The 12,433-nt window shown below is 39.4% G+C and overlaps 1 protein-coding gene across 1 annotated transcript in view; it reads left to right on the forward strand.

The window, feature by feature from the left end:
• Positions 1 to 7,771, forward strand: part of LOC108416418 (hydroperoxide isomerase ALOXE3-like) — a 22,364-nt gene extending 14,593 nt beyond the window's left edge. Inside the window, exons 2-9 of the mRNA XM_037538496.1 lie at positions 2 to 103; positions 292 to 495; positions 1,033 to 1,119; positions 1,255 to 1,424; positions 1,546 to 1,664; positions 1,817 to 1,917; positions 3,932 to 4,102; positions 7,577 to 7,771. Of these exons, the coding sequence (XP_037394393.1) occupies positions 2 to 103; positions 292 to 495; positions 1,033 to 1,119; positions 1,255 to 1,424; positions 1,546 to 1,664; positions 1,817 to 1,917; positions 3,932 to 4,102; positions 7,577 to 7,756 (1,134 nt within the window). The 3' untranslated portion in view covers positions 7,757 to 7,771. The remainder of the gene's footprint in view (position 1; positions 104 to 291; positions 496 to 1,032; positions 1,120 to 1,254; positions 1,425 to 1,545; positions 1,665 to 1,816; positions 1,918 to 3,931; positions 4,103 to 7,576) is intronic.
• Positions 7,772 to 12,433: the final 4,662 nt, after the last annotated feature.

Consider the following 12,433-nt stretch of genomic DNA (forward strand, 5'->3'; position numbering starts at 1 on the left):
AATTGTGGGAAATGTGATAGATGGGATTCAGCAGTATCTGGCTGCCCCTCTTTGCTTACTCTTCAGCAATCCTCAGGGCAAATTGCTGCCCATCGCCATCCAGGTAAGACCTCAGACCTCAGCTGAAGACACTGTTTGCTATTGTCTTCAACTGCAAATAGACATAAGCAAGGATTAATCTCTTAAACCAGCCAGGACCTGCCAGGGGTCCAGAGCTTCCTTCCTCACTGGGAATTGTAGAGTTTAAACCTTTTCACTAAGTTGAATAAAAGCAAACTTTCTTTCTCTTAGCTGAAGCAGAAGCCTGAGGCGCAGAACCCCATTTTCCTCCCCACTGACTCCAAGCATGACTGGCTTTTGGCGAAGCTCTTTGTGAGAAACGCAGAATTTAACGAACATGCGGTGAACTTCCATCTACTACGCACTCACCTGTTGGCTGAGGTCTTTACCATGGCAACCCTGCGTGCCTTGCCCTCTGTTCATCCCCTCTTCAAGGTAGGTGCTACCCATTTTTCTTCCAATTTTCAGTTAGAAACATATGTGCTTTGATGCACATGCAGAAAAGGGAAGTACTTAAGATCAACAAAGCTCTTTTAATGATAAACTTGATAAAAATGTAAACTTGATTATAGTGGTACCAAAGGTTGATTCCTCCCAGGAGCACAAAGATGTTTGAATGATGCACGTTATCCCCTCTGTTTTAGCACTTTTCTTTTTTTTGTTTTTGATGGGACAGTAGTTCGTACTTCGATTTATTTCTAACACATCTATGAGGGTTAAATATACCAGTGTATATTTACACCAGACTCTTACAGTAATACTACAGATCCAAATAAAGCCATTTGGAACAAATTAGCATTGTGGCAATGAGGTTACATTAATTACACTGTTGTACACTGTACACTTAGGTGAGGTGCAGTTACCTAGGTGTGGAACTTTTAAAAATTCACATAAATGGGACCTGCTTGAGGAGCTTGTGAACTATTGTTTAGTAAAACATGATAATGCAGTTATTTGCTTTTCATCTCACAGCTTCTGTTTCCTCACATTCGCTACACACTGCAAATCAATATCATGGGGAGGAAACTGCTGATGTCAGCTGAAGGGATTTTTTCCACGGTACATATTTCCTTTAAGAACTTTATCATTCCAAAAGTATACTTGTGGAAATGCTTATGACTGATGTTAGTCAGTATTCATCACTATCTGGGTTTCTTCAGTGATTTACCTTCTCTTTACATCTTTACCACACAGAGCTGTGCTATAGGTATAAAAGGAATGATTACACTTATGAGAAGAGCGACTGCCAGTCTGACCTATAGCTCTCTGTGTTTGCCGGACAACATCAAGGAGAGAGGCCTGGAGAACATTCCCCATTACTACTACAGAGATGATGGCCTCAAGTTGTGGAACATCATTCACAAGTATGATGAAGCTACATTAAATGTAGACTGTAAATATACTAGGCAGTATTTTTATACATGTATGACAATGAAGAATTCTGTGTAAATGGTCAAGCTATCATATTAACTGTGAACCCTCCAGGTTTGTGAACGGAGTGGTGGCACATTATTACACCGATCGTGATGTCCAGGAGGACTCCGAGCTCCAGACATGGCTGACGGAGATTGTAGAACATGGCTTTCTGAAAAATGACAACAGTGGTGCGTGTTGTGATTTTAGTTATTTTGGGACTGGGTTAACAGACGTACTGGAATTGACGCTGTAATCATTTTATGTTTCTGTGACTTTCATGAAGCATGTAACCTATGGTCTGTTGTTCACTGGTCTAAAATGTAACCCCCCCCCCCGTTAGGAATCCCCAAGTCCTTCCACACAGTGGCTGAACTCGTCAAGTTTGTCACCATGTTGATCTTCACAGTATCGGCCCAACATGCTGCAGTCAACAACGGCCAGGTTAGGCAGTATCATTTTGCTTAAAGCAGATTGTGGTTCATAACAAAGATGGACTTGTGCCAAAGTTTATTTCTTAAAAAGCCAACTGACCTAAAATGAGTAACTTGGTTTCTTTGTTCAGATTTATTAAACCACCTTCTGCTGTACAAAAAACATATAAAAGAATATCTCCCTCTTTTTCTGTTGGTGCAAATGTGGACAATCACATTTCTCAGCCCAGTAAATGACTGAATAGCTAATTTTCTCCAGTTACCATTATTGCCAATGTTACAATGGGTGATCCTGCCATCAAATGTAAATCAATGTATATTCACTAACATTATGGCCAATGTTAGGAGTTGCTGACTTTCACTGATGCACTATATGGACAAAAGTATTGGGATACACTTCTCAATGATTGAATTAAAATGTTATTTAGTCTTATTGCCGCAGGTGTATCACATCAAACACATAGCCATGCAGTGTGCCTAAAAACATTCCTAAAAGAATAGATCATTCTGAAGAGCTCAGTGAATTTGAGCATGGTATTGTAGTTGGATGCCACCATTGCAACAAGTCGGTTCATGAAATTTCTTCCCTCCTAGAAATTCTAAAGTGGAAGTGTTTAGGAACCATAACAATTCACCAATATAGTGCGTAAGTCATATACATGTTGCTGACACAATAACTGCTGAGCAGAGTTCCAAACCTCCTGACATCAGCACAAAAACTGTGGGCCAGGACCTTCATGGTATGGGTTTCCAGAGCCAAGCAGCTGTATGCAAACCTTGCATCAAGCACAATGCCAAGCGTTGGATGGAGTGGTGTGAAGCGATGACTGGAGAAGTCTGATGGTCAGGTCTGGGTTTGGCAAATGTCGCAAGAATGTTACCTGCCTGACTACATTGTGCCTGATGTAAAGTTTGGTTTGGGAGGGATATTGCCATGGGGTTGTTTTTCAGGGGTTGGTTTAGAACCCTTAGTTCCAGTAAAGGGAAATCTTAATGCTTCAGCAGACAAAGACATTTGACAATTGTATGCTTCCAACTTTGTGGGAACAGTTTGGGGAAGAACCTTTTCTGTTCCAGCATGACTGAGCCCCAATGCACAAAGCAAGGTCCATGAAGGCATGGCCAGGTGAGTTTAGTAGAACTTGACTGGCCCTCACAGAGCCCTGACCTCAACCCATTTGGGATGTACTAGAATGGGGATTGTTGGACAGACCCCTCATCAATCATCAGTGTCTGACCTTGCAAATGCTCTTCTGGATGAATGAGCAGAAATTCCCTCAGACACACTCAAATCTTGGTATAAATCTTCCCAGAAGAGTAATTGCAGAGGGTGGACCAACTCCATATTAATGCTTATGGATTTAGAATGGAATATCATAAAATCTCCTCTAGGTTTAATCTGCAGATGTCCCAATATTTTGTCCATATAGTGTAATTCAATGCTTATGCAACAGTGACATTGAAATTTCAACCATGATTATGCTGATGAAAAATCAGTGATGGATCAATGTTGCTGTCTAGGTAGCTATATTATCTTAACTTCAGGTAAGATTTAGTTAATGGAAATTTGGTTAACTTGGCTGCACCTTTCCTATGTTCAGAAATTACTGGTTATTACTGCTTGACAAAATACAGAATATACACTACATTTAACCCATTGTCGTCATATTGTCTGTCTGTCTTACCACTCACTGCCAAATATGCATTCATGCTCACACCATTGTTCAAGTTGGAAGACAAACATTCATTTGAAAAAGGGCAAAATCTCTGTAGATATACTCCCTCCCTAATAAAAGTCTTGGTGCAGACAGCTGTGGAGTCTGATTAGGTGCCTCTTCCCTCTTTTTAGTACCTTAAATAAGTGTCTGAGATGGCTTTGGTCGCATGGCACAAAGCATAGTGATTTCAGTATGGCTTTTATATCCTAATTCAGTTGGTCAATGGAGTGGATGTTTATTCATTTTATTTATTTTTATTCCAGTATTCTTGATTCACATGGCTCCTGACCTTGTCTGTTTTTTCAGTTTGACTTTGGAGCTTGGATGCCCAACTTCCCCAGCACAATGAAGGCTCCTCCTCCCACCACAAAGGGACAACCAACGGCAGAATCCATTCTTGCAGCTTTACCTGATGTCAAGCACACACTTAAACAGATGTCTGTCTTCCACCTGCTGAGCAAGAAGTCCTCAGATCATGTGAGTCCAAATTCAGCACCAACAGTGTCTGTCTAGGCCTAATGTGCTGAGTATTTTATGTCAGTTTCAGGTGTAATTCAGACAAGGTCTACTAAATACAGTCTCTGGCAGTGTGCATGAAACACTTGCATGCATATGCATTTGAGGGAGGGACTGCTAAAAATGAGTGGAGATGTTAGACATGTGGCTGAATGCATATTTAACTCCATTTACTGAAGTTTAAGCAACTGACAGCAGTCAGTTTTGGGTTTTTCTCTGCCTTTTAAAAACCTGATACAGTGAGGCAGTGACATGGAACATTCTGATGTAAATTAGCAAAATATCATTATGAACTTAACCAACCTCCTTTAACAGCCAGGACCACCACAGATCAGGTATTATGCGGGTGATGAATCATTCTCAGCACCACAGTGTCACAGACATAGTTTTTAAACACCTCAATGTCACTACTGGACTGAAGTCCACCAGCCAAAAATATTCAGCCAACAGCATCCTGAGACCACTGAAGGACAAGAGGATGACCAATACAAACTTTGCAGCAGCAGATGAGCTACTGTCTCTGACTTTACATCTACATGGTGGACCAACAAGGTATGAGTGTCTAATAGAGTGGACAGGCACTGTGCACTTTAAAAAGCTCCAGCAGTGCTACTGTCTGATCCACTCATACCAGCACAACACACATTAACATGCACCACCATGTCTTTGTCACTGCAGTGCTGAGAATGATCCACCACCCATACGATACCTGCTCTGTGGTGGTCCTGTGGGGGTCCTTATCATTAAAGAACAGGGTGAAAGGGAGCTGACAGAGTTTGCAGGGACACAGATGGACTACAGTCTGTAATCGTAATAATAAATACAATGCTACCTATTCCAAATCTGACTTTTATTAAATGTTTCTATTCACTTTAATAGCCTTAAAATGAAAAACCTCTTCCAAGTAATTTCTTGGGCTGTAGTGGCTACAAAAGTGCAGTTGAACTCAAACTGATGATAAGCTATATGAACTCTCCAAAAATCGGTGAAAGACATTTGTAGCATCTGGCAGCTCTCTGCATGCACATGTGTTCAAAAACAACCCAAGATGTAGATGTGCAAGAAGGGGGCTCTTTTAAACCCTGTGCCTCACAAGCATGCAGTCAGTGGGCAGGGCTGAGTGCAGTTTGCATGGTTAGCTGCAGTCTTACCAAGTAGTATGATTTCAGGCACATTGCGAAGGCACATTTTATGCACAACCCCAATTCCAATGAAGTTGGGACGTTGTATAAAACATAAAAACAGAATACAATGATTTGCAAATCCTTTTCAACCTATATTCCATTGAATACACTACATTGTCCCAAATTGGTTGGAATTGGAGTTGTACATTTTCCCACTATATACACTAAGCAAAGGTATACTACTACCAAATAGAAAAAAGCCCCAAAAAGACATTATCAACTTGAACATGTACTACTTAGATAACTGGATGATTATCTGAAGGTATTTTGAGCGAGCCTTCCATGTTAGCCATCAGGTTCTTGTGGCCTCACTCTTCCCAGTGGGGCCACAAGAAGAAAAGAAGAGGAGGGAAGCAGAGAAATGAGGACTGAATCTGAATGTCATGCTAAATCTAATGCTAAGTCATAGGTTTATTCTATCCATCTGCACATAAACACCTTACTGTACATATTTCACTTTCTGTAACCCCTACCGTGCATCTTTCACACCTAGACACTGTTTCAGTAACAATATATGCACATATTTATTCAGGACTGTTATTATGTGCTGCTATTGCACTGCCTTTTTCATCTTAGGTTGTAGATCTGATTGCAGATTTTTGTATATGTCTATTTGTATATATGCCTATAGATTTTTTTTTGTATTCTTTTTATATTGTTTCACCCTTATTACTGTGCTGTGTGAGTGCTGCATTTCCTTTGAGATCAATAGTGTCTGTCTGCCTATCTAGCCGTCCATCCACACTATATTGCCAAAAGTATTCGCTCATCTGCCTTCACATGCATACGAACTTAAGTGAGATCCCATTCTTAATCCATAGGATTTAATATGATGTCGGCCCATCCTTTGCAGACATAATGGCTTCAACTCTTCTGGGAAGGCTTTCCACAAGGTTTAGAAGTGTGTGTGTGTGTATGGGAATTTTCGACCATTCTTCCAGAAGTACGTTTGTGACGTCAGACACTGATGTTGGACAAGAAGGCCTGGCTCACAATCTCCACTCTCTCATCCCAAAGGTGTTCTCAGGTTGTGGTCAGGACTCTGCAAGCCAGTCAAGTTCTTCCACACCAAACTCGCTCATCCATGTCTCTATGGACCTTACTTTGGGCCGCAATTATGTTGGAACAGGAAGGGGCCAATCCCCACAAAGTTGTGAGCATGAAATTGTCCAAAATCTCTTAGTCTGTTGAAGCATTAAGAGTTCCTTTCACTGGAATTGAGGAGCCGAGCTCAACTCCTGAAAAACAACCCCATGCCAAACTTTACACCTGAGCTCTATATGCACTGTTCTTGAGCTAATCTGAAAGCCACATGAAATTTGGAGGTCTGTTGTGATTGACTCTACAGAAAGTTGGCAACCTCTGCGCATTATGCACCTCAGTGTCCGCTGACCCCCCTCTGTAATTTAACGTGGCCTACCACTTCGTGGCTGTTGTCATTCCCAATCACTTCCACTTCGTTATAATACCACTGACACTTGACTGTGGAATATTAAGTAGCGAGGAAAATCCATGACTGGACTTGTTACACAGGTGGCCTCCTTTCATGGTACCATGCTGGAATTCACTGAGCTCCTGAGAGCGACCCATTCTTTCACAAATGTTTGTAGAAGCCGTCTGCGTGCCTAGGTGCTTGGTTTTATACACCTTTGACCATAGAAGTGATTGGACCACCTGAATTCAGTGATTTGGATGGGTGAGTGAATACTTTAGGAAATATAGTATATCTGTGCCGGTCTGTCTAAATGTAATCTAACAGCTACTGCTCTAGTTTCACAAACCTCACTAATAGCTACTCTAGTTGCCAAAACCCAAAATTAAACTGTCCCAAGATGCTGTGCAGGTGTAGATGTGCTAATAAGCCATGGAATCAATGTGTTCACATCGATAGAGCACATGGTGGAATGGAGAATTTGTTGCCCTGTATGCACATCTCCTCTGTTTCTTCCTCATGCTCTTGGGGAGTTTGCCTGATACCACTAGGAGTCTGAACACCTAATTCTAGGACAATTTTGTACTGGATAATGTACTTTATTAACATAATTAACTAAATTGAACCTAATATGGCACAAATCAATAACCAGCTTCTAAATGCTTTTAAGGGGCTGTTCTCTACTGTGCTCTTCTGCGCAGTTACACGTTTTCTTGCTGCATCACACAACACATTTTTAATGATATTTGCAATGTTTTTCATACTTCGTGGATATAACAATGTTGTTAAACAATGCCTTCCTCCTTTGTATTCCTGCAGTATCCTTTTGGATATTACCCGGAGGAGCTCTTCGTCGAGGCTGTGCCCCTTCAGAAAATGGAACAGTTCAGGCAAGATCTGAAGGCTCTCGAGGGTGAAATAGAAGCAAGAAACAAGAATCTTGAGCTTCCGTATGATTATTTAAATCCGAAGAATGTGGATAATAGTGTAGACCTGTAAGAAAATGGATAATCAATCTGCTGAAAAGATTCTGATTGCACTCCAGATTTTCAAGTTTGTAGTTTCTGATTGTTTTCTGCCACTTATTGTCTGCAGAATTAGTTGCAGTGTTTAAGTTTAGTTTAATTAGTAAAGTCTAGTGTTAATTTAGCATTTAGAAATGAGGTTAACAATAACAATAAAGTTACATGCATGCAATACAGCCCCGATGCTTGCTTGCAGTAAAACCTAAGCTTATGTTGGGAAAGCTAGAACTAATGGTATTAACTCATGATTTTAATTTTAAATTTAATCATGATGTGAACGAGAGCAATAGGTAAGTGAAATTCCATCAGTGGAATATGAAGTTTGGCACTAAACTGGATATTATAGAGCCATTTCAGGGTAAATCCTTTTGGATGTTACTGTTGTCTAATATGACCTGATTCAGAGTAGCACTGTACCTAACCACCAATCAATATGATGTGGTCTTTGCAGGATGATCTTTACTGCCCCTACTGTTAAATTTCACCGGACTGTCCTAAGCTGCCCTATAGAGCCTTATACAGCTGGATTAAATGTGTTGGATAAGGCCAGTGGTGCAGGTTTCATTTCAGCTTTTGGGGTGTGGCATGGGGAGACGCACTGATCATAGCACCCAACTCACGATGGTAGACATCCTTGTTGTTCCTGAACATTAAAGTCAACAAATGATTGTACAATTACAGATATAGACCATAATTGTTGAAAAAGATCATTTTAAATAATTAAAGAACACATACTGTGGGGGTCTTATTTGTTTAATAAAATCCAAAAGCAGTGCTTCTAAATGGTGTATTCACTGTGCATTAGGTTTTGTTTTATTATGGCATGTATTGGCACAATTGCTAATTATTGTGCATGAATTAATTGCTTAAATTCACATCTTATTAGTGTACGATTGGCAACATCTGATTCTTATGCTTGCAGCTCTAGGGACTTAAATAATAGAAAATAATAAATGAGACATCAACACCTTAAGATGTGCTATAAATTCTGAATTGTGGTGTTGGTCAACACAATTAACAGGCTGTAAACACCCATTAACTATATTAATAAATATGAACATGGTTTTCAGGAGCTAAGCACAAGCAGGCTCAGAAAGTTTCAACACATTTAACCAACCTAACACGGATAAACCTAAAAAAATTAAAACCTAAAAGAACTAAAAAAATGTAATTATTTGAAAGAGGTTTTGATTTTTTTTTTAGGTCAAACTATCATGAATAAATGCTGGATTTTTGATGCAAACTGTTTTTTTGAAAACTTGAATAATCTCTTGATTACAATATTAAGTTATAGTAATAACATACATTTAGATAATCATGCCCAATATTGCATATTTGCATTAACTAAGTCTTAAAGTGTTTATTACTCACTTTTCCAATTAATAATGCAAATAGTAAATCTTCATATTAAAGGAATCCAATTATTTGCTAATACAGGCCATAATAAAGAAAGCTATGTATATCCTGATATACTTAATATACATTTTTTTGCCAAAGTTAACCAAAAGCACATCATTAAAAAGCTTCAGTCACAAGACTGCAGGAAATAATAGCAGGAATAACTCACTCTCTCCAAACACTGGAAAGGACATGACCCTCCGGTCCCCCCTTAAATCTTTTTATTTAGGCTGAACCAAGTTTAACTTAGATCTTCAGAAGCACTCCTGTCTTAACTGCTAGCAGGTCACATGTCATTTTCATTGATCTGTATTAATCTTAACTCACGCTGTATGTAATCATCCATTAACAAAAACCAGCATGCACTGCTCATTCATACAAGGTGTACATCTAATGTTCATGACTTTTATTGGCATACATTTTTAAATACTGACATCATCTGTCTATTAAAACAAGAGTGAGGACCACTGAGGACCACAGGATTTCAGGTCTTTCAGGTTTTACTGGTTTGTAATTTACAATATACATAATGTCAAGAAAACATGAAGTTGGGTTGTGTAAACATTGCCCTGCATCACTTATACATGAAGAATTCACATACTGAAATTATGCACCAGCAAAGCATATATTTTATACATTTACAATAGTACAATGGAAACAGGTTGTCTCTCAGGTAGCGCTTAAGTGCCCTGATGAAGCACATAATGCTCTCGTTGGGTAGTTTAAGGCTTTAAAAAGGCAGTCTTAAGAGCATATGTGACCATTCCCTTCTTCTGTATTTGAGCGTTGAGGTCAACTGGAAATTGAAGAGTGGTGACGTAGAAAAATTGACACATTGTTCTTGTTCAGAATTAGTTTTTCCCAATTTAGTTTTGCTATATTCACAATTTGATCTGGTTACTGTAGGCATGGAGCACTACTGTAGCATGCACTGGCAGCCTGGGCAGGAGGCTGGAGGAAACGCACCAGAGCCTCAAGGGAACTGCCAGGGAAAGCATGTCCCTCAATGTGGGCGGCTGCAGCTACTTGTGAAGAGTCTGTGCAGATGTTGCTGTTAGAGCCTCCTCAGGTTGTGCTCTTCCTGACACGCTCCTCTCCTCAGGCTGATGTGGTCCAGTGCCAGCTCACAGGTCCGACCTCTCCTCCGCTCACCCTTCAGTATCACCTGGAAAAGTGCACATCAATCAGTTCCAAGCAGCAAGTAACAACACGGTCACTTAAACATCTTGAAAAGTAGGGGTGGGCAGTATGATATTTATGGTTATCGTGGTAAATTATGTAACCGTCATATGCTAAAGTTTGAACATTCTGGTCAAATTACATTAACATAATCTCTACAAAAACAAAAAACACTGAAGATGGCAATTTAATGCAAATTTTAGTACACAATTTCTATTTATTTGCCCAGATTAAGATATTAAAAACACAAAAAAAAACTAAAAAAAAACATACATTTTGCACCAGCCACTTTGTATGTGATCGAGGTTATCTTAGGTAATTTAGGGAAATTACAAGGTTTTTGTATCCCATACTAACCGGTGAAGTCCCTTACAAATTCCCTATAAAAACCTGGTAAAACTCTGGTAAAACTAATCCAGCTCAAATAGGGCTATGGAAGGGTTTTGCTCAGCAGACTTAATACTATGGACAATGGCAGTTTTGTCACTCAAACAATATCGCCTCCCCAGAGGTACTAAGCCATCTTAAAAAGGGCTATAAACTTGATAGTTATCTTTTATTGTGGCACTACTGGTCCGGTTTTGTCTGCTCTAAGTTACCAGTGTATCATGACATACCCTAGAACATGAATATTTCTTAACATATCATGATATTTACTGCTGTATCAGCCACCTTTGCTGAAAAGCATCTTCTTGCATTCTGTACACAAGTCTCTCACTTACAGCTCATTAAAGACAAATTGGACAAATTCTCAGGAAAATGCAGATTCTAATTATTCCATTTTTATTCCAGATTTTTTTCTTATTTGAATTTGAGGAAAAGTTATGTGTGTACACTCCATTTTTGCAAAAAGAAAAAAAACATCCTAATTTTTTACCTTTTTCTGACAACAAAACAATCATAAAAATGTCAGACATGCAGCCTGAAAGAGATTGCAGACTGAATGTAAATGAGTATACCATAATTAATTATAGGATTCCTCAGTTTCATATAACTGTGAAATGAAATTGTTTCTTTGTCTCAGAAGATCTAAAAATTTCATTAGATGTCGAGTTTCACAGCAACATGTGAAGAAATCTGCACAGCTGTCACTTCATATCACTGAGAATGACGCATAGCAAAGACCGATGGCTTCATTATGCGGTTATGATCTCAAAGTCATTCCGATGGTTTCATTGATTCTCATAACAGGATCACCAGCCCTCCTCCTGATCTCCTTTTCCTGCAGAGTTCATTACAAAATCGCCATTCACTAAAGCTGCATTTACACAAAAAATATCACTATGTACCTCATGTAGTTGTACGTGACAGATGGAAGCAGATGAGAGCTTACTCAGTAACTTAAATTAATGTCACATCAAAATTTTGTAGCTAACCAGCATAACTAGCTTTTTCATACATTGGTTTCCTGCAGGTCTTGCCACTGTCCATCTTCACATAATTCACATGAAAACTGCAAAAACACTTCAAAAAAATATTTCAGCCAAAAATAATAAGGTGACTAACAGATTTTTAGAATCATTTTGCCAACTGTTTTGCACACTGTGGAATTAGACCTCCACAAAGTGAAACACCCACATGCATGCACACTAGTGAACACACACACTAGGGGGCAGTGAGCACACTTGCCCAGAGCAGTGGACAGCCCTATCCACAGCACATGGGGAGCAATTGGAGGTTAGGTGCCTTGCTCAAGGGCACTTCAGTCATGGATTGTCAGCCAAGGGGTTCGAACCGGCGACCTTCATAGGGTTCACGGTCATAGGGCTGGTTCCCTAACCTCCAGCCCACAACTGCCCCTACAATGGTGAATAACCGGTAAATAAGAGCTCATGTGCGTAACCCTCTACTGCACACAGTGGTGAGATCTGGCTTGTGACTGGCTGAAACCATTCCACTGCCCTGCAATGTTGCTTCTAGGCAACAAATATACGTTGGCAACTTCTTGTAACAATATATATATATATATATATATATATATATATATATATATATATGATACTGAATTTTTAAAAAGATGTTTAAAAGTGCCCATTATTTAATTTCATATAACCAAATAGAGTTCTGGCCTCTA

Source organism: Pygocentrus nattereri, chromosome 5 (genome assembly GCF_015220715.1).
Source record: "Pygocentrus nattereri isolate fPygNat1 chromosome 5, fPygNat1.pri, whole genome shotgun sequence".
Classification (NCBI taxonomy): Eukaryota; Metazoa; Chordata; class Actinopteri; order Characiformes; family Serrasalmidae; genus Pygocentrus; species Pygocentrus nattereri.